The sequence below is a fragment of the Balaenoptera ricei genome, chromosome 2 (genome assembly GCF_028023285.1).
Source record: "Balaenoptera ricei isolate mBalRic1 chromosome 2, mBalRic1.hap2, whole genome shotgun sequence".
NCBI lineage: Eukaryota > Metazoa > Chordata > Mammalia > Artiodactyla > Balaenopteridae > Balaenoptera > Balaenoptera ricei.
The window spans coordinates 161,770,485-161,790,848 of NC_082640.1; the positions used below are offsets into that span (position 1 = coordinate 161,770,485).

Below are 20,364 nucleotides of genomic sequence, written 5' to 3' on the forward strand. Positions count from 1 at the left end.
AAGAAATTATTCTTTCATGGATACAGTTAGAACTTTTGCTGTGGGCTGTAATAATAAACTCTGCATTATAACCAACTGCCTAGCCTTCTACTGGAAAAGTAGTATTTCAATAGGGAAAGTCATTTGAAAAGAGAGACTATCACACATGGTGTTAACTAAGAACTTGGAAGATTAGGGGATATTAATAAACTACTGTAAGGCCTTTTCTTTAGTTGTATGCTGTTTGGTCATCATTCATTCATCATTTGCTGACTCCCTACTGTGTGCCAGGCACTTTGTTTAGGTACTACCCCTAAGGAGCTTATATCCTCATGGGAAGGTCAGGTGTGGAAATGGAGAACTACAATTTGTAGTGACAAGTGCCTAAAGGTGTGCAGCAGAGTGATAGCAGCACAGAGGAGCGGCTCCTCACTCAGGCTCAGGGAGCTTTTCTTAGAGGTGGTGGTGCTCAGGGTGACTTGGAAGGCGAGGTTTCAATCCATACGAAAGCAGTCCGGCTGTTTGTCTTTTTTTCTTAACATCTTTACTGGAGTATAATTGCTTTACAATGTTGTGTTAGTTTCTGCTGTATAACACAGTGAATCAGCTATATGTATACATATATCCCCATATCCCCTCCCTCTTGTGCCTCCCTCCCACCCTCCCTATCCCACCCCTCTAGGTGGTCACAAAGCACCGAGCTGATCTCCCTGTGCTATGCAGCTGCTTCCCACTAGCTATCTGTTTTTACATTTGGTAGTGTATATATGTCCATGCCACTCTCTCACTTCATCCCGGCTTACCCTTCCCCCTCCCTGTGTCCTCAAGTCCATTCTCTACGTCTGCATCTTTATTCCTGTCCTGCCCCTAGGTTCATCAGAACCATTTTTTTTTTTTAGATTCCATATATATGTGTTAGCATACGGTATTTGTTTTTCTCCTTCTGACTTATTTCACTCTGTCTGACAGACTCTAGGTCCATCCACCTCACTACAGATAACTCAGTTTCATTTCTTTTTATGGCTGAGTAATATTCCATATTCCATTGTATATATGTGCCACATCTTCTTTATCCATTCATCTGTCGATGGACACTTAGATTGCTTCCATGTCCTGGCTATTGTAAATAGTGCTGCAGTGAACATTGTGTTACAGGCCTCTTTTTGTTTTTGTTCTTGTTTTGTTTGCTTTTTTTTATAAATTTTTAAAATTTATTTATTTTTATTTTTGGCTGCATTGGGTCTTCGTTGCTGCATGCAGGCTTTCTCTAGTTGGGGCTAGCGGGGGCTACTCTTCATTGTGGTGCGTGGGCTTCTAATTGCTGTGGCTTCTCTTGCTGCGGAGCACGGGCTCTAGGCACGTGGGCTCAGTAGTTGTGGCTCGTGGGCTTAGTTGCTCCACGGCACGTGGGATCTTCCGGGACCAAGGCTCGAACCTGTGTCCTCTGCATTGGCAGGTGGATTTTTAACCACTGCACCACCAGGGAAGCCCCATCTTTTTGAATTACGGTTTTCTCAGGGTATATGCCCAGTAGTGGGATTGCTGGGTCATATGGTAGTTCTATTTTTAGTTTTTTAAGGAACCTCCATACTGTTCTCCATAGTGGCTGTATCAATTTACATTCCCACCAACACAGCTGTTTGTCTTAATACCAAATAAAATAATGGCTGTGTGTGCTCTTTGGGAGCACTGTATGAGTAACACCGTGTTATGTCAGATGCTGAAAGTGTATTATTTGCCCTTCTCCCTTTACCTTTGCTGCCTAGAGCTGTGCTGTGCTGAGATTGGTATCCTTGCTTTTATCAGGTTTCCTGTTGCCTTTAAGGCCTTATCCTGGTTGGAGTGGGTGTGAGCTTCTTGTTTCTTTGTGTATCTCATTATCCACATCATTATCTTCATTCTTTTACCAGCAGTGCTGGTGGCTGGACTTGGAAACATAAGGAAGCCTAGGCTGTGTTTCTGGTGCACTCAGCTCTAGGGAAATATTGCTTATTGCTTCAGACCATTGCTGAAAGCAAGATGAGAGAATGTGGACAATTATAGCTCATCCTTGTCCTGCCTGACATCATTCCTGGGCCAGTGGACACAAAGTAGGTTGCAAACATGAAGGTTCTTTGGGGTAGAGGGAAGAAATTAAAAAAATTTTTAAATGTATCTTAAATAAATACAGTTACTTATTATCTTATCCTTAAAAATTTTTTTTTTTGCTTTAAGTTGTACATGCATTAGTCTAGCAGCACGTATTTTTGTTTTATGTGTGTGTATTACATATATAAGAAGGGTTTGTTCACATTTTTTCCTGGTGAGGGTGCACAATCAATAGTTTGGCAACCCCTGATCTGTGGGAAATGGTCAGCACAAGTGACCTCTGCAGGTTTTAGGAAATGTGGATGATGGTCTCACTTAGCCCTCAGGGCTCCCTGTTTTCCTTAATAGCAGGGTCCCTGCCCACTAAATAGTCAGTAGAGAAGGAGCAGTCTAGCTCCAGTGTGGCTGACTGATGAGATCGGATTCACAAGTAGATGGTGGGCTTTGTAAAGAGTGGACCGTTTAACAAAGCCTGGGCACCTAGGAAGGAATGTTAAAGAGTGCTGGTGGTAGGGAAGAGGCAGGTGAATGACCGTATGAAAAACTGTTTCGAATGGAAATTTTATCTTTTTCTTGTTCCATTTTATTTGTAGTAGGAAAAGATTTCTTTCAAAGCATCTGGGCAGCATTGGGAATTTCATACCCATTATTAGAACGATTTGTGTGTGTGTGTGTGTGTGTGTGTGTGTGTGTGTGGTGACTATGTTATCATTAGTGGTATAATTTTATTTTGCGAAGAGAGAAGTGTTTCCTGTTTTATCACAGCTTTCCCCGAGGAGGGCTGGTGTATTAATTTGCTGTATTGCCTCCTGGCTGTTCCCAGGCTGTTTTTCCTCTTCATCATGGAATTTTTAATGGCCCTACTGCCTCTTGGGAAGCATGTGAGGAAGAGTTCCTTGGGGAGTGCTTCCCTTTTTTCACATGCCTATAATTACTCTCCTGTAAGAGCACAAAGAGTTTGATAATCATGCCTGAACTGTGAAGATTTCCTGCTTTCGGGTTACTGAGCTGAGGCTGCTTCCTGCCTGGACGTGGCCAGTTCCACTCCCCCAAACCCTCAGCTGCAGGAGAGGGAGTGCTCCTCAAGCACCTGCTTCCTCACTGCTGGAGCCTTAACACAGCTCTGGTTCTCTGAGTGAGGCCTGGGGACCGCTGGGGGGCGATGAGTGACCTCAAGGTACTCTCTTGTTTAGAATTTCATTGCATAAACAAAAAAATAACAGGACCGTGGTTTTAAGACAACGTTTGATTGATGTGTCATTTTAATACAGCCCACATGGCAAGTGCAATGAGAGCGAGTCTTTGTGGTCTTTGTACCACCTAATCGATTTGTGGGCTAAGAGGTTTTCAGAAGTGCCACTCTAGAAATAACGTAAGTTTGGTGGTTTTCATCCCTGGCTGTACTTTTGAGTCACCTGAGAAGCTTTAAAAAATATAGCCATGCTGGGCCACCACGTCCCAAGATTCTGATTTAATCGGCCTGGGATGAGGCCCAGGCATTAGCAGTATTTTGAAGCTCCCAAGTGTCTCTAATATGCAGCCAGGGTTGGGAACTATCGCCCTAAATGCATATGGTTTTATGACTGGTGCTTTGTAATTTGCTTAGCAGGAAATCCCATTTCATAATTGGTATGAGCTCTGTGCTTTGCTGTTGTGAGCACAGTTCTGTATGGGAGGTAGAACCCTGGGCTTCACTTAGCTTTGGAGAACTGCTGCAGGTGAGGAAGAGAGTGCTAGGGTCTAGCACAGTGCCCAGCACATAGTGATTAACAAATGGGCAGAGTTGGTGGGTGGGTTGTGGATAGTGGGCAGGGTACCTAGATGAAATTCGTAAACCAGCTGTTTTGGTTTGGTTGTTTTGGTTGCTGGTATTGGGCTGTTGCTATTAAAGTAGTAAGACTTGGTTCCGGTATTAAGAATTGCTGCTGCTCAAAGTATGAAAGTAGAATGCAGAGGGAACTCGGGATTTTTTTCTGCAGAAATTTTTCACAGTAAATGGGTTAAAAAATTTTTTCCATTTAGTTTTTAATACAGTTTTAGAAAAAATAATTAAAATTACCTTCAAAATTAAAAAGAGATATTACAGTGATATATAATTTATAAGTAGATATTTATGTATTGGTTTCATGCTCAAAATTTTATTGGAAAGACTATATAATCTGAAAAGTTGTAGACCAATAATAATGTAGAAGAGTAGCATTCAGTCTACAGGTCCAGTAATAGTGGGCCATCCATTTAAAGAAATTTGATGTGTCTATTTAATAGATTACTATAAAGCCACTAAATTCACCACTAAATTACATGGAAAAGAATTGTATTTCATAGCAGTGGAAAAAACTTAAGAAAGCATATATAAATATAAAAGTTTAATGTGTATTTTTATTTTCACATGAGTCAAAAACGTAAGGTTATATAATACAATTTTAATTCTGTGAGTGTATGTATGTATCTATCTTCTGTATTTTTGCATTCTTCTATGTCATTTTTCTATGTTTTCTGTAAGTACATGGAATACTTTTTAAATTAAAAAATATGTAGGCATTTGAAGGTTATGTCATATTCAGATTTATGGGACTCACATTCTCTAGAATATTGTTAGCATTCAATTTATATTTAGTGAATCCTTGGATGGATAAATGAATTAATGAATAAAAATTTTCTTATTCTAAAAAAAAAAAAAAAAAGAATTGCTGCTGCTCCAACAGCAGATGGTGTGATTGGTGTTCTGGTAGAGGCGGTGGTATTGCTGTCAAGGACACAGTCATGGAATGGTAATAAGGAACTAGTGCTGTAGGCAGCTTTTCCCAAAATGAGAGATTTATTGATTGTGAAGGATAGCTTTTTTTTTTTTTAACCATTATTGTCTTAGAAAACCATAACTGGAACTTATCAATTGCTACATCTCTTTGTGTGATGCACAAGTCACCAGTTGTAGTTTTTGAGTGTCTTGCGGCAGTTTTGAGTTTTCTCCAACTTTCCTGACCTTTCCTCTATTTTGGGTGGTGACTTGGTAATGTATCACCATTTCCATTTATTCCTTCTTAATCTCATATTAGTGTGAGGCAGACTCGGGTAAGAATCTTGGCTTTACCTGGGCGAAAGACTTAACCTCTCCATACCTCAATTTCCTCACCTCGAAAATGAAAATATCAATATTTTGGGGGCTAGTGGGGCTCAAAATGAAATAGTATATTTGAATATTTAGCATACTGGTAGCTAAAATTATTATTTTTGTTATATAGTTACCACCCTACCCTGTTCTTAGGATAATTTCAGTTTTACAAACCTTGAGTTGGCTTCCAGAGTCGTTTGCTAATGAGAAGTAGTACAGCTTCTTGAGGTGCTTAAAATGACCTCAAGTGGACTATAAGAGGAGGCATTTGGACAGTGCTTGGGTGAAAAAGAGAGAGACCTTCCTGCCCGTTACAGAGTTGAAATGTGATAGGCTGCACTCATTGTAATTCATTTTATATGTTCACAAACGTTATGATCTGCATATCAGAGTTGTGTGCCCAGCTGGCTGTGCCACTTGACAAGGAGTTTCAAAGAGCAAAAAGAAGACTCAATTCATACTATTTATTTTGACCTTTGGAGCCATAGTAAACAGCCTCAGGTTTTACCTCAGGGCTTGGGGGAAAGAACCTGTTATTAGTCCTCTATCTGTTGGGATGCTGTGATGCACAGCAGCTCTTGCTCACCTCTTTAGTGCCTCGGTTTTGGTCATGTGTTAGGAAATGTTTCTGCTCTAATGTTGTCCATAAGGCTGCCCAATCCTACTGGAATTCCCATTATATAGTACACAGGTCTGGAATCTTTTGTCCTCTGTTGGACAGTCTTGTTTATAGCAGCTCTTAGCCAGCTGGCATCTTACTGCCGGAGTGGAATGATGAAAGCATTTTCTCTCTCTGTTTTGCTATTGTAATATACCCATCCTTCTAACTGATGTGAAACTATTCTGCTCCTGTGGGTGGCATGAAACAGCTTCATGATATGCTAACCTTGGCCCAGCCAAGGGAAGTAGATTATGGAGAATTTTCAGGTGCTAGTGAGCAGTTTGTCATAGACTGCTGAGGGTTAGTTAGGTTTGAGTGAAAACACTAGTGGGATTGCTAAGATCTCTTCCTATTAGATGAAGCTCCTTTGTGTCCTCTAATTGTGAGGTCGTTTTCTCTCTCTGGCTGCTTCTAGTGTCATAGGCCTGGATCCTCTCATATGTGCAAGTTTGTGAAAATACATTTCCCCTACTGGGTGTTTAATAAATGTCAGTTAACCCTGAAGGTAAAAATCACATGTGAGGAAGGGGTTTCTACATCCTTAGATTTAATCCTCTTTTTCCACAATTTACCCTCACACTTTCCTTATTCCTTGATTACAGCTCAGTGTCTTGTATCTGTTAGTTCTTTATGCTTCGGCCTCCCTCAGTGTGTTGTGAGCTCCTGGTGGACGGGCCCTTGGCTCAGTCATCTTGTATATAACCTCTCTGCATCCAGCATAATGTAGGCCTCCATAAATTTTTGTTAAAAATAATTGAGGTGAATAGATTAGTAATTAAGGAGAATAATTGGAATATATGATTTATATGACCTATGGTCCTTAGAAATATCAATAATTTTTTCCTGATGTTACTTATTTGTGTGTGCTTAAGGAAAAGTACAGCAAATAAATACCTTTTCCCAGTAAATTTTATTTTTATTTCATACCAAAAACTGAACTTTTCAATGAGTTTTTAAAATGAGTGATTTTTGAAGGTGAACCATTCCTTAAATTAGCTTGCCATCGGCAGATAAAGATTGTTTTCTTTCCTTAGGAGTGACTCTAAACATCTTTGTTCTAAATCTAAAGCAGTCATTTCAGTTATTTTTTTTGCCAACATTGGTGCTATTAAATATGCATGTATTTCTCAAAGTAAGTTTTTTTTTTTGTTTTTGTTTTTCCCTAAAAGTACATTCCTGCCCCAGGGACATAGTGATCTGCCTAGTTTCCTAAGTAACACTGCAGTTTTAACAACTCACCTGATCTTTTCAGTTACCTGCAGTAAAAAATGAAATAGATTTGTTTTGTTTATGTGTGGATATACAGAATACTCTTTCAATTAATTGTTAATCTTCAGCATTCACCTTCACATTTATGAAGTGAATTTAGTGTTTTTTCCTGAAGTAAGAATTTTTGAAGAGTGTATTTATTATTTTTAATGTTCATTCCACTTCCACCTCCCTGAGTTCTTTTCGGCAAATGCTGCTGAATGTGATGCTTTTAGGGGAAGTACTGACCTGGCATTCATGCTGTGAAAGAAGTAGTGCCCAAAGAATACTGAGGCCCAGATCAGATGAAACAGAAAAAGAGTGAGCTTTGCTGTCTGTCTTTTCTCTGGGTTAATTGCTTGCATACTGGGGAACAATACTTTTATCTATATTTATATTCATTTAGTCATTCTGTTATTCTTTAAGTTAAATATTTAGATTTGTTTTATGGACTAGCTTGGCTTTGGGAATTTGGTCTATTTTTTTTTAGCTCAGTAATTTTCACAGTAGGTAGAAGCTTATGAGAATTACCTGAGGAAGAATTTCAAAATAAACATTACAGATTCTTCTCCCATCCCAGCATGGTGGGAGATGTGTATTTTGTGAAAGTTCCTTACATGATTCTGATAACCATATGCCACTTCAATTGAGAAGGAAGTTTTAACTTGGTAGAGATTTTAGCTTAACTAATACTTAGCCTTTTTTGCCCCTGCATAATTGAAAGGTCCGCTCCCTCCTCACACAGTACATGGTTCAACACAAAAGCAACTGTGTACTGCTCTTAAAAAGAGTTTTAAAAAATCTAGTTAAATCTTCTACCGTTCAACCTATAAGGATGGGGGTTTGTGTGTTGGTGAGAAGGGGAAGCCCACACTCTTCTCCTGTCCTTTGTGATGCCTCACCTGTGTGTTGTCCCTTTTCAGTTTCTGTCTTTTGAGACAGTGACACAGAGTAAAAGAACACAATTTTCTTTTTGTTCTTCAGAATACAAAAAAGTAGTTGAATAACGAAAATAATGTAGTAGTTTATAATAACCAAAATATGAAAGGTCTACAAAAAAGTAACATGATGCAAAAATAAAACAACACAAATTAAAGAAATAACACATTAAACAGAAAGGGAGCCAAGTGGTTAAATACTCCTAAGTGAAAATGGGGGTGGGGATAGTTCAATCTGTTTTTCCTTCCCTTCCTTAATGCTTTATGTCTACAATTTATAGATATGGAATTTTGGGGGATAAACAGAAAATTGGAACTGCCTCTTGAATAGGCAGCTGAGCTGCAGCAGTTGCCTGCCGCCACGCACAGGTCCCCAAAGAACACAAGGGGCCCTTCCAGCCCACACAGAGTGCTCTCCACTCCGGTGCAGGCCTCTCCTAACGTTCTGAATGTGCTGCACAGCACGGCAGGTTCATCTCCTGTCTCCTTTAATCCTCCTGCTCCGAGCACCCAGCTTCCTCTTGGCTTTCCCCTGGCTCGTTCTGAGTTCTCGTCCTTCTTTGTCCTCTAACGCAGCCGTCCCCAACCTTTTTGGCACCGGTTTCATGGAAGACAGTGTTTCCATGGACGGGGGTGGGGGGATGGGGGATGGTTCAGGCAGTAATGTGAGCGATGGGGAGCGGCAGATGAAGCTTCACTCGCTTGCCCGCCGCTCACCTCCTGCCGTGCGGCCCGTTTGCTAACAGGCCTCGGACTGGTAGCTGTCCGCGGCCCAGGGGTTGGGGACCCCTGCTCTAAGGTTTTTCCCAAGTAGGGAAAATTAGATTTCCCCAGGCTGTAAATTCTGCCATTACTAGGGTTCACTTGGACCTGTCCTGCTGTAACAGTTTGGCTGTGTCTCATCCTCCCTCCCCACATCTTTACTAGGAAGGGACACAGAGAAGATATCCCTTCTGTACTCAGCCCTAAGTTGTGAAATTATTCTACTTCTTTTGAAATAGCTCTCCAACCTGGAAATGATCTTAAGAGAAATGTTTTAAGAGGGAAGGAGCACTAAGCTGAATTTTAGGAATGAGCATGACTTCTCTTTATCTCTGCCTCAGTTTCTCTCTTATGCAGATTCTGTAACTAGGAAAGCTGTGCAGCGGGAAATGGGACTAGGCTTCAAGCCCATTAGGGAAGAGACTGTCTGTTTTGTTCACCACCGTATTCCCCCAGTGCTCAGTAAAAACTCAGTGAACAATGAAAGAAGCAAAAAAAACCCCTCCTGAGTAGAAAGGAAGTAGTCCACACAGAAATATATACTTTTACAACAAAATAAGGTTATTGACTTAGTAAACTGTGTTACCTGGTTTCAGAAAGCCTTCAGTTCTTTCCTAAGTTATAACCAGAGGAATTTACAAAATTTGAAGGTGTAATAATTAGGAGTGGGAATGGGGTGGTAGAAGTAGATCATTTACTGCAGAGAAGTTACAGGCTGAAGGCTTAGCAGTTGTTGGGGGGGGTCATTTAATGTAGGGACGATTAACCCTGAAGCCCTTAACATCACTGAGCAGGGACGAGTGGGGATCCAAGAAGCAAGGCCTAGAGGGGCTGGTAGTGCAAGGGCCACCTAAACCTTTCAGTCCACAGCAGCCTTCTAAGGACGTTGCAGAATATAGTGCAGTGAATAACTATGTGCAGAATAGTAGGTAAATACTTATTTTCACTTTACTAAAATAAATAAGCATTTAAAAAACTACCATATTTCCATTTAAAGTGGTTAAAAATGTAAACATTTTGGTGCATAAATGGCTTCATCTTTTTACTCCATAATGTGTCATTCCTGGAAAATGTGAGATAAATGTTACTGACTAGGTCCATAAAGGAGTGATAATATGTGCCTTCAGCCATCTTACTGACATACATCAAACATGCAGAGCTATGAAATGATGGATGGTGTGTAAATAAAAGGCAGTATTTATTTCATTTAGCTCAAGTTGATACTTTGAGAATTACTATCTTAAAACCCTTTTGAGTGCTTTTCTTATGCTTGTTATTTTGCATCTGTCAAAACTTAGCATTTTATAAACATTGATTGACCTTGAAGAGCAATATTTTTTATAATACAAATTTATTTATTTTTGGCTGCATTAGGTCTTCGTTGCTGCGCGGGCTTTTCTCTGATTGCGGCGAGTGGGGGCTACTCTTAATTGCGGTGCGCGGGCTTCTCATTGGTGGTGGCCTGTCTTGTGGAGCACGGGCTCTAGGCGCGCAGCCTTCAGTAGCTGTGCGGCACGTGGGCTTAGTTGCTCCGTGGCATGTGGGATCTTCCTGGACCAGGGCTTGAAGTGGTGTCCCCTGCATTGGCAGGCGGATTCCTAACCACTGCGCCACCAGGGAAGCCCTCCATATGCTTTTAAACTGTGGAAGTTGCCAGATTGGGGACCTCTGAATAGGAAAATTTGCCCATTCAATCGTAGTCTTGTTGCCTTGCTAACTAGGTTCTCTTAGATTTGACTCAGGTTTCAGTTTTAAGACTATTAAGCCATGAGACTTGATTCCCCACCTAGGACTACGAATTAGGAGTTCATCTGATATAATTTTATTAGAGTTCTTTTTATATGTTTTGTACTCTGGCTGTGTTTTAAAAATTGTAAAATATCATAACATAAAATTTACCATTTTAGGGAATTCCCTGTCAGTCCAGTGGTTAGGACTTGGCACTTTCACTGCTGTGGGCCCAGGTTCAATCCTGGTGGGCAACTAAGATCCCGTAAGCTGTGCAGCATGGCCAAAAAAAAGAAAAAATTTTACCATTTTAACCACATATAAGTGTACAATTGAGTATTTTGTTTTTAGAACTTTTAGTCATTCATATCAGTTTTATTCAACAGATATTTAGTGGGGATCAGCTATGTGCCTTGCGTGGAAGTTGGTAGATCACTGGAAAATTATGCAAGAAATGTAAATATGGTCCCTGTTCTCAAGGAGATTAGCCTCATTTGGGAAAAAAGATATGTATACACCGGATAAATAATGATTCATGGTAGATAAGGCCTAAGATGTTCAAGGAAAGCTTTGTATAAATGTGAGGCTCAGCTTGGTCCTTAGTCAGGGGTAGGATCTATCTAGGTTGAGAGGAAGGAGGAAATAGGGAACTAAAATAGCGTGCCAGCGTCCTAGCTATGGCAATCAGAAGAAAAAGAAATGAAAGAAATCCAAATTGGAAAAGAAGAAGTAAAACCGTCACTGTTTGCAGATGACATGATACTATACATAGAAAATCCTAAAGATGCTACCAGAAAACTACTAGAGCTCATCAGTGAGTTCTGTAAAGTTGCAGGATACAAAAATAATACACAGAAATCTCTTTCATTTCTGTACACTAACAACAAAAGATCAGAAAGAGAAATTAAGGAAACAATCCCTTTTACCATTGCATCAAAAAGAATAAAATACCAGGAGTAAACCTACCTAAGGAGGCAGAAGACCTGTACTCAGAAAACTATAAGACTCTGATGAAAGAAATCGAAGAGGAGACAAACAGATGGAAAAATATATTCTTGGATTGGAAGAGTCAATATTGTCAAAATGACTGTACTAGCCAAGGCAGTCTGCAGATTCAGTGCAATCCCCATCAAATTACCAATGGCATTTTTCACAGAACTAGAACAAAAAAGTCTTAAAATTTGTATGGAGACACAAAAGACCCCGAATAGCCAAAGCAATCTTGAGAAAGAAAAACAGAGCTGGAGGAATCAGGCTCCCTGACTTCAGACTATACTACAAAGCTACAGTCATCAAAACAGTATTGGTACTGGCACAAAAACAGAAATACAGATCAATGGAACAGGATAGAAAGTCCAGAGATAAATCCATGCATCTATAGTCAATTAATTTACGACAAAAGGAGGCAAGAATATACAATGGAGAAAAGACAGTCTCTTCCATAAGTTGTGCTGGGAACACTGGGCAGCTACTTGTAAAAGAATGAAATTAGAACATTCTCTAACACCATACACAAAAATAAACTCAAAGTGGATTAAAGACCTAAATGTAAGACCAGATACTATAAAATTCTTAGAGGAAAACATAGGCAGAACACTCTTTGACATAAATTGCAGCAATATCTTTTTGGATCCACCTCCTAGAGTAATGAAAATAAAAACAAACAAATGGGACCTGATTAAACTTAAAAGCTTTTGCACAGCAAAGGAAACCATAAACAAAACAAAAAGACAACCCACAGAATGGGAGAAAATATTTGCAAACGAGTCTACTGACAAGGGATCAATCTCTAAAATATACAAACAGCTCATGCAGGTCAATATCAAAAAAAAAAAATAAATAAATAAATAAACAACCCAGTCAAAAAGTGGGCAGAAGATCTAAAAAGACATTTCTCCAAAGAAGACGTACAGATGGCCACAAAGCACATGAAAAGATGCTCAACATCACTAATCATTAGAGAAATGCAAATCAAAACTACAATGAGGTACCACCTCACACCAGTCAGAATGGCCATCATTAAAAAGTCTACAAATAAATGCTGGAGAGGCTGTGAAGAAAAGGGAACCCTCCTGCATTGTTGGTGGGAATGTAAGTTGGTGCATCCACTGTAGAAAAGAGTGTGGAGGTTCCTCAGAAAACTAAAAATAGAATTACCATATGATCCAGCAGTCCACTCCTGGGCATATATCCAGAGAAAATGAGTCTGCATTACAGAGTGAAGTAAGTCGGAAAGAGAAAAACAAATACCATATGCTAACACATATATATGGAATCTAAAAAAAAAAAAAAAGAAAAGGTTCTGAAGAACCTAGGGGCAGGACAGGAATAAAGACGCAGACATAGAGAATGGACTTGAGGACATGGGGAGGGGGAAGGATAAGCTGGGACAAAGTGAGAGAGTGGCATGGACATATATACACTACCAAGTGTAAAGTGGATAGCTGGTGGGAAGCAGCCACATAGCACAGGGAGATCAACTCGGTGCTTTGTGACCACCTAGCGGGTGGGATAGGGAGGGTGAGAGGGAGACGCAAGAGGGAGGAGATATTGGGATGTATGTATATGTATAGCTCATTCACTTTGTTATAAAGCAGAAACTAACACACCATTGTAGAGCAGTTATACTGCAATAAAGATGTTAAAAAAAGGTACATGCACCCCAATGTTCATTGCAGCACTGTTTACAATAGCCAAGACATAGAAGCAACCTAAATGTCCATTGACAGAAGAATGGATAAAGAAGATATGGTACGTATATACAGTGGAATATTACTCAGCCATAAAAAGGAATGAAATAATGCCATTTACAGCAACATGGATGGACCTAGAGATTATCATACTAAGTGAAGTAAGTCAGACAAAGACAAATACCATATGATATCACTTTTATGTGGAATCTAAAAAACTATACAGGGCTTCCTTGGTGGCACAGTGGTTGGGGGTCTGCCTGCCAATGCGGGGGACGCGGGTTCGGGCCCTGGTCTGGGAGGATCCACATGCCGCGGAGCAGCCGCGACTGCTGAGCCTGCGCTCTGGAACCCACATGACACAACTGCTGAAGCACGGGCACCTGGAGCCCATGCTCCGCAACAGGAGAGGCCGCCACAATGGGGGGCCCGCGCACTGCAGCGAAGAGTAGCCCCCGCTCAACGCAGCTGGGGAAGGCCCGCGCGCAGTGGCGAAGACCCAACACAGCTGAAAATAAATAAATTAATTAATTAATTTTTAAAAATAAATACATAAAAAACTGTACAAATGAACTTATTTACAAAACAGAAACACGTAGAAAGCAAATTTATGGTTACCGAATGGGAAAGGTTGTGGGAGAGATAAATTAGGAGTTTGGGATTAACATATATACACTACTATATATAAAATAGATAATCAACAGGGACCTACTGTATAGCACAGGGAACTCTACTCAATATTCTGTAATAACCTGTATAGGGAAAGAATCTGAAAAAGAATGGATATATGTATATGTTTAACTGAATCACTTTGCTGTACACCTGAAACTAACACAATATTGTAAATCAACTATACTCCAATATAAAAATAAAAATTTTTAAACAAATAGCTTACCAGCTATTTCAGTGTTAAGTCCATTGCCTTTCAGAGAATCTTTTGCTTTTCTAGCTTTGAAGCTCTCACTTTTCTTTTTTTTTTTGGCCACGACGCATGGCACGTGAGATCTTTGTTCCCTGACCAGGGATCAAACGCACACCCCCTGCAGTGGAAGTGCAGAGTCTTAACCACTGGACCGCCAGGGAAGTCCGTTTTTTTTTGTTTTTTGTTTTTTTAAACTGAATATTCAGTTGAGGGAACATATTATTGCCACATAATATTTTTAAAAATCACAGAAACTAAACTTACTTATTTTGTGATATAGACACTATTAAAAATCCAGATTTATAGTGATAGAAGGGTTAAACTTCCTATTAAAATTCTGTGCAAATATCTGTGTTCATGTAGCGTTAAACTTTTCAATATATTACCAGTTGGGAATAGGTATTTCATTAGTGAGTTTAGAACAATTTCGGTTATAGTTTTTATGAAAAATAATTGTACAAAAAAATAACATGTAATGAAACACATATTTATTGAAATTAATCATGAATGTTTGCTGTTCTGAATTCAGATAAGTTTACAGTGGGTGTATGTAGTGTATAAAGAATAAGTTATGATTAATTCTTAATAATCTTGTACTGACACTTGATGGCAAAGGATGATGCCCATTTTGTTAGTATATGTCTATAGTGGGTCAGAGGTTTCATCTGGGCTGAACATATTCTCTTACAATAAGAATTACAAAGTTAAAACAATATTGTTTCTTTCTCATATCTGCAGACAGGCAAACATACACCTGGGACCGCCATGTTCACGTGACATCAAGAGGAAACGGAAACCTGTGGCTACAGCATCTCTGTCCAGCCCAAGTGCCAGTAATTATATATGTAGTTACCCTTTATTGACCACCTACTGTGTGTCAGGCACTAAATTATATGTTTTATATACCTTTTCATCTCTGACCCTGAAGTCTGTGCTTTTTCACTGTGTCTGACAGCTTTCTTGAGTTTGAGTCCCTATATTCCACTATCAACAGTCTTTAGTCATCTGTACTTTTGCTCTAGCACAGACAGGAAATTAGGTGTGTGGTAATGAAAATCCTGGTAGGGTTGCAGTTTAGTCAATAGTGAAGGAGCCATATGGGTTGATTTACTTTCATGTTTGGTATACAGCACAATACATTATCACTGTTTTAATGTCTAGTAGAGTGCTAATATTTTACCATTCAAGAAATTTCTAATTAAGTTTTTAAGTTAAAACTTAAGGTTTTCTAGGCAAAACTGGTTCATAGAAACCAAAATAATGGTTATCTTCAGTGGGAGGTAGTGACCAGAGGAGGACATAAAAATGTCTTCTGGGATGCTGGAAATGCTTTATATCAAGAACTTGGTGGGGATTACATGAGTATATACACATGTAAAGATTCACTGAGCTGCACATTTACATACATACAGGTATGTTATCCTTCAATGAAAAAAGGCAGATAATTACATATTTATATCAGCAAGAATACTGGATGTCTATAGATATTTTTCTTTGAAGTTAAGAGAAGATAATTAAAGGTAATTAGTAATCATAGGAAATACTACTTCGTGTATTTCAATACATTTTGGGGTGAATTGCTCTGGTTAAAAAGGGCATATCTGCTTGTAGGACCTATCAGAAATACCTATGGTTATTTTCTTGATGGTGGTGAATTCACTCTGAGGGAATTGAGCATATCATAAATTATTTTATTTTCTTCAGAAAATACTATATATTATATAGATCAGAGCAATTGATACCTGAGTAAAGAGTAGACCTCAGACAGATAGGAACTCTTATTTCTCTAACTTTACTTAGTAAGTTTCAGCATACTCTGAAATTGACCTGTTTGAGCTTCTGTTTGGAATGGCTGCTTGACAGTGGTTCATACTGAACATTCTTAATCATGGGTCTGATGACTGTAGTAAGTTTTTCTTAGTGATTTTCGCATGGCTATGCTCTGAGCTGAACATTTTACATGAATTATTTCACTTAACCTTTGCAACAACTTTATAAGGCAGACGCTGTTTTTATTCCCAGTTTACACATGGGAAAATTAAGGCTTAGAGAGGTTAAGTCACTCGCTGAGGTTATATGGCTGATAAATTGTAGAGCCAAGATCAGACCAATTTCCCTATGACTCTTGAGCTGCCCTCTTAAACACTGCAGGTGTTTGGTCTTGCATACGACAGAACTGGTTCCAAACCATGACTCCATGTCAAAACCCAGATCCTCATCCAGTCTATGGAATTGGAAGCAATAAAACACAGTCTCCCCTCTTTATCTTTTTGTTCTTTTTTTCCCCCTTAATATCTAGCTCTATTTTTAGCTTTTAGTTGTTTATAAGAGAAGAGCTGTTGAGAAGAGTTTACAATCCTTATTCCATATTCAAATCAGGAAATGTACTGGGAGGTATTAAACAAGACTTGAGCATTCAGCATTTCCCCTACTGAGCCCAACTCCTCTCACTTGTTGACTCAGGCCTGCTTCACTGAACATTTTTTTTTTTCTGTCCACAACCTGAGTGCCCCATGGAGGTGAAGGACATAGCCTGAGCCCGCGCCATCAGTCAGTAGAACAAATGGGCTTGCTCTGCCTAACATCGGGCCATCTCGGATTCCACCTCTTTTATAGAAATGAGTGATGAAGAGAGGTGCGTTCCGCTTTGCCGCTGTATTAATACACATCAGGGGCCAGCTCCTGGCATTAAATCATGCTCCTGCATACATCTGTTATCAGACTCTTCACCAGTGTGATGAACAAGACTGCAGATAGAGGCTTCCTTGTGTCATTCTTTATAGGATTTTCCTAAAAGAATAAATAGCTCAGATCTCTGCCAACACTCTCTCCTGTCACTGTGATGAATTCAGCTTCTTTCTTAAACATGCAGCCACAAATCTTTTCCCTTTTCCCCTCCCCCACTAGTGGAAAGTTTTAAGTTGAAATTGACTGCATTTAAAGATATTAATAAGGCTAGAAAGGTGAAGAGCAAAAGGGAATAACATACCTTCCTGTCTTTTTGTACTAATATTAACAAAGGCCAGGGAAAAGGACCTTTTCATAGGATCGTTAGGTAGATCCATCTTGAAAGTGTAGCACCTCTATTTTCTTCATTTTATCTCCACTCCCCTTCCCTCTATGGCTTTATAACATGCAGGTGCCTGGTGTACAGATCCACCCCTGCATCCTAGTGAGTAACTGTGTTAACCTGCTTTTAAGGTCGATACACCAGAACAGGGAATGCCCAGCAATGTCTCCCTCATGCCGAAGTGAACCAGCTGTCATATATGTTCTTAAAGATTGTAACTGGAAAAGAAAAAAGGGTTATTTTCTCTAAAACTTGAGAGACTTAAGTAGTTATAGGAAGCATAAGGAACTCAGATGAAAACAAGACTTCTTTTCCTTGAGATGATTTTCTTCATTAGAATGGCAAATCAGAGCTTTGGGTGAGCAAATCCCATTCCTTCAAAAAGTAAACACATGGCTTTAGCTGAAGGAGAATTGGGATAATAAGATATTCTGTTAAGAGCCGTGACTTTTTTTTTTTTTTTTTTTTTGGCGGGATCTTAGTTCCCTGACCAGGGATTGAATCCGTGCCCTCTGCAGTGGAGTGCTAACCACTGGACCGGCAGGGAATTCCCACGAGCCCTGACTGTTTTGGCCATCACAAGAGCCATTTCTGACCTTCTTCACCCTGGGATAGGATATGTGTCCTTAGAAGGGTACCCAACAGTTAACCTGTTAATTAGTTACATAAGATTTCAAATACCAGGCCAGCAGTGCTAGCGAAGCATTCACAAGGGCAGGAATTTTTACCTATCTTGCTCACTGCTGTACCCCACGACATCTAAAGAATAATGCTCCACACATAGAACAGTCTCTAGATATTTGTTGTATGAATAAATGAATAGAATCTTAAAGATGAAACAGAGTTATTCTCAGTATTATTCTAATCCTGTGATTGGATTCAGTAGTTCCATTTCAGTTTGGCCCTTGTCTCAGGAGTCATAGGGCAGATTCTTATTGCCTACTGTGCCTTTTAATTAAGTTTAAATGTTTTCTAAAGTTAAAAATGTTTTTTAAAATAAATATTGAATGGCCACAAAAGAACATTTATAGAAGATATATAAGATATAAAGAAAACCAATACAGCAAGTATCCATATACCCACCATCCACTTTAAGAAAAGGAACATCACCTTTAAATTTTTCTTCCCACTCTCCTCAGAGGTAACCATTATCCTGATATATATTTTTGGTTAATCATTTGTCATTCTTTGTTTTTTTCAAATAGTTTTGACAGACATATGTATCTCTAAGCAGTATATTGTCTAGTTTTGCATGTTTTTGAACCTTGTGTAAATGGAATGTTATATTTTATAAGTTACAAGTTTCACCCATTTATGTTCTTGAGATTCATTCAGGTCTTATCCTACCAGAATCCATTCATTTTCTTACTGCCATATGTATGGTATTCCATTTTATCAGTTGACAAATATAATACAATTAACCGTTCTTAATGAACATTTCAATCGTATTCTTATGCTGTTTTACGCTATTGTGAAAAGTACTGCACCATTCTTCGGGAGAACATATGCAAAAGTTTCTCTTGGCCATTTCACAGTTCTTAGGATAGCTATATCAAAAAAAAATAAAGTTGTTGTTTGAAGGATGCGGAGAAATTGGAAACCTTGTGAATTGCTGGTGGGAATGTAAAATAGTGCAGCCACTGTGGAAGAAGATACGGTAGTTCCTCAAAAATTTAAACATAAAACTACCATATGATCCAGAAATTCAATTCTGCTTCTGGATATATACCCAAAAGAATTGAAAGCAAAGATTCAAATAGATATTTGTACACCCATGTTCATAGCAGCATTATTGACAGTAGCCAAAAAGTAGAAACAACCCAAATGTTCATCACCGGATGAATGGATAAATAAAATGTGGTATATACATTCAGTAGGTTATTATTCAGTCTGAAAGCCTTCATTGTAAGAATGAAATTATGAACGTTACAACATGGATGAAGGCAACATGTTAAGTGAAATAAGCCAAACACAAAAGGATGAATACTGTATGATTCCACTTATAAGAGGTACCTAAACAATCCAATTTATAGAAACAGAAAGTAGAATGGTGGTTGCCAGGGGCTGGGGGAGGAAGAGAATGCAGAGTTATTGTTTAATGGGTAGACAGTTTCCATTTGGGATGATGAAAAAGTTCTGGACATGGATGGTTGGTAATGGTTGTGCGACAGTGTGAATATACTAAATGCTACTGAACAGTATGCTTAGAAATTATTAGAATGGTACATTTTATGTATATTTTACCATAATAAAAAATATGTAGCAAAACAAAGTTTTTCTAGGACAGAGTTTTTTTGTTTTGTTTTTTGTTTTTTTAACCTCTTTAGTGGAGTATAATTGCTTTACAATGGTGTGTTAGTTTCTGCTGTATCACAAAGTGAATCAGCTATACATATACATATATCCACATATCCCCTCCCTCTTGCGTCTCCCTCCCACCCTCCCTATCCCACCCCTCTAGGTGGTCACAAAGCACCGAGCTGATCTCCCTGTGCTATGCAGCTGCTTCCCACTAGCTATCTATTTTACGTTTGGTGGTGTATATGTGTCCATGCCACTCTGTCACTTCGTCCCAGCTTCCCCTTCCCCCTCTCCATGTCCTCAAGTCCATTCTCTACGTCTGCATCTTTGTTCCTGTCCTGGTTCTTCAGAACCTTTTTTTTTTAGATTCCATATATATGTGTTAGTATACGGTATTTGTTTTTCTCTTTCTGACTTAGAGTCCGCAGACTCTAGGTCCATCCACCTCGCTACAAATAACTCAATTTCGTTTCTTTTTATGGCTGAGTAATATTCCATTGTATATATGTGCCACATCTTCTTTATCCATTCATCTGTCGATGGACACTTAGGTTGGGTTGCTTCCATGTCCTGGCTATTGTAAATAGTGCTGCAACGAACATTGTGGTACATGACTCTTTTTTCTCTGGGTATATGCCCAGTAGTGGGATTGCTGGGTCGTATGGTAGTTCTATTTTTAGTTTTTTAAGGAACCTCCATACTGTTCTTCATAGTGGCTGTATCAATTTACATTCCCACCAACAGTGAAAGAGGGTTCCCTTTTCTCAGCACCCTCTCCAACATTTATTGTTTGTAGACTTTTTGATGATGGCCATTCTGACTGGTGTGAGGTGATACCTCATTGTAGTTTTGATTTACATTTCTC

The 20,364-nt window shown here is 39.1% G+C and overlaps 1 protein-coding gene across 8 annotated transcripts in view; it reads left to right on the forward strand.

The window, feature by feature from the left end:
• GPATCH2L (G-patch domain containing 2 like) overlaps positions 1 to 20,364 on the forward strand; it is a 63,758-nt gene that overhangs the window by 28,856 nt on the left and 14,538 nt on the right. For 5 of the 8 annotated variants that reach the window (XR_009500967.1, XR_009500965.1, XM_059914719.1 and 2 more), the window contains exon 9: positions 14,867 to 14,961. Coding sequence is in view for 5 of the 8 variants with exons in the window: in XM_059914719.1 (XP_059770702.1) it covers positions 14,867 to 14,961 (95 nt within the window). In the remaining 3 variants the exon portion in view is untranslated. Of the gene's footprint in view, positions 1 to 14,866; positions 14,974 to 20,364 lie in introns of all 8 variants that reach the window. The other 3 variants (XR_009500966.1, XM_059914717.1, XM_059914715.1) reach the window with 1 other exon arrangement.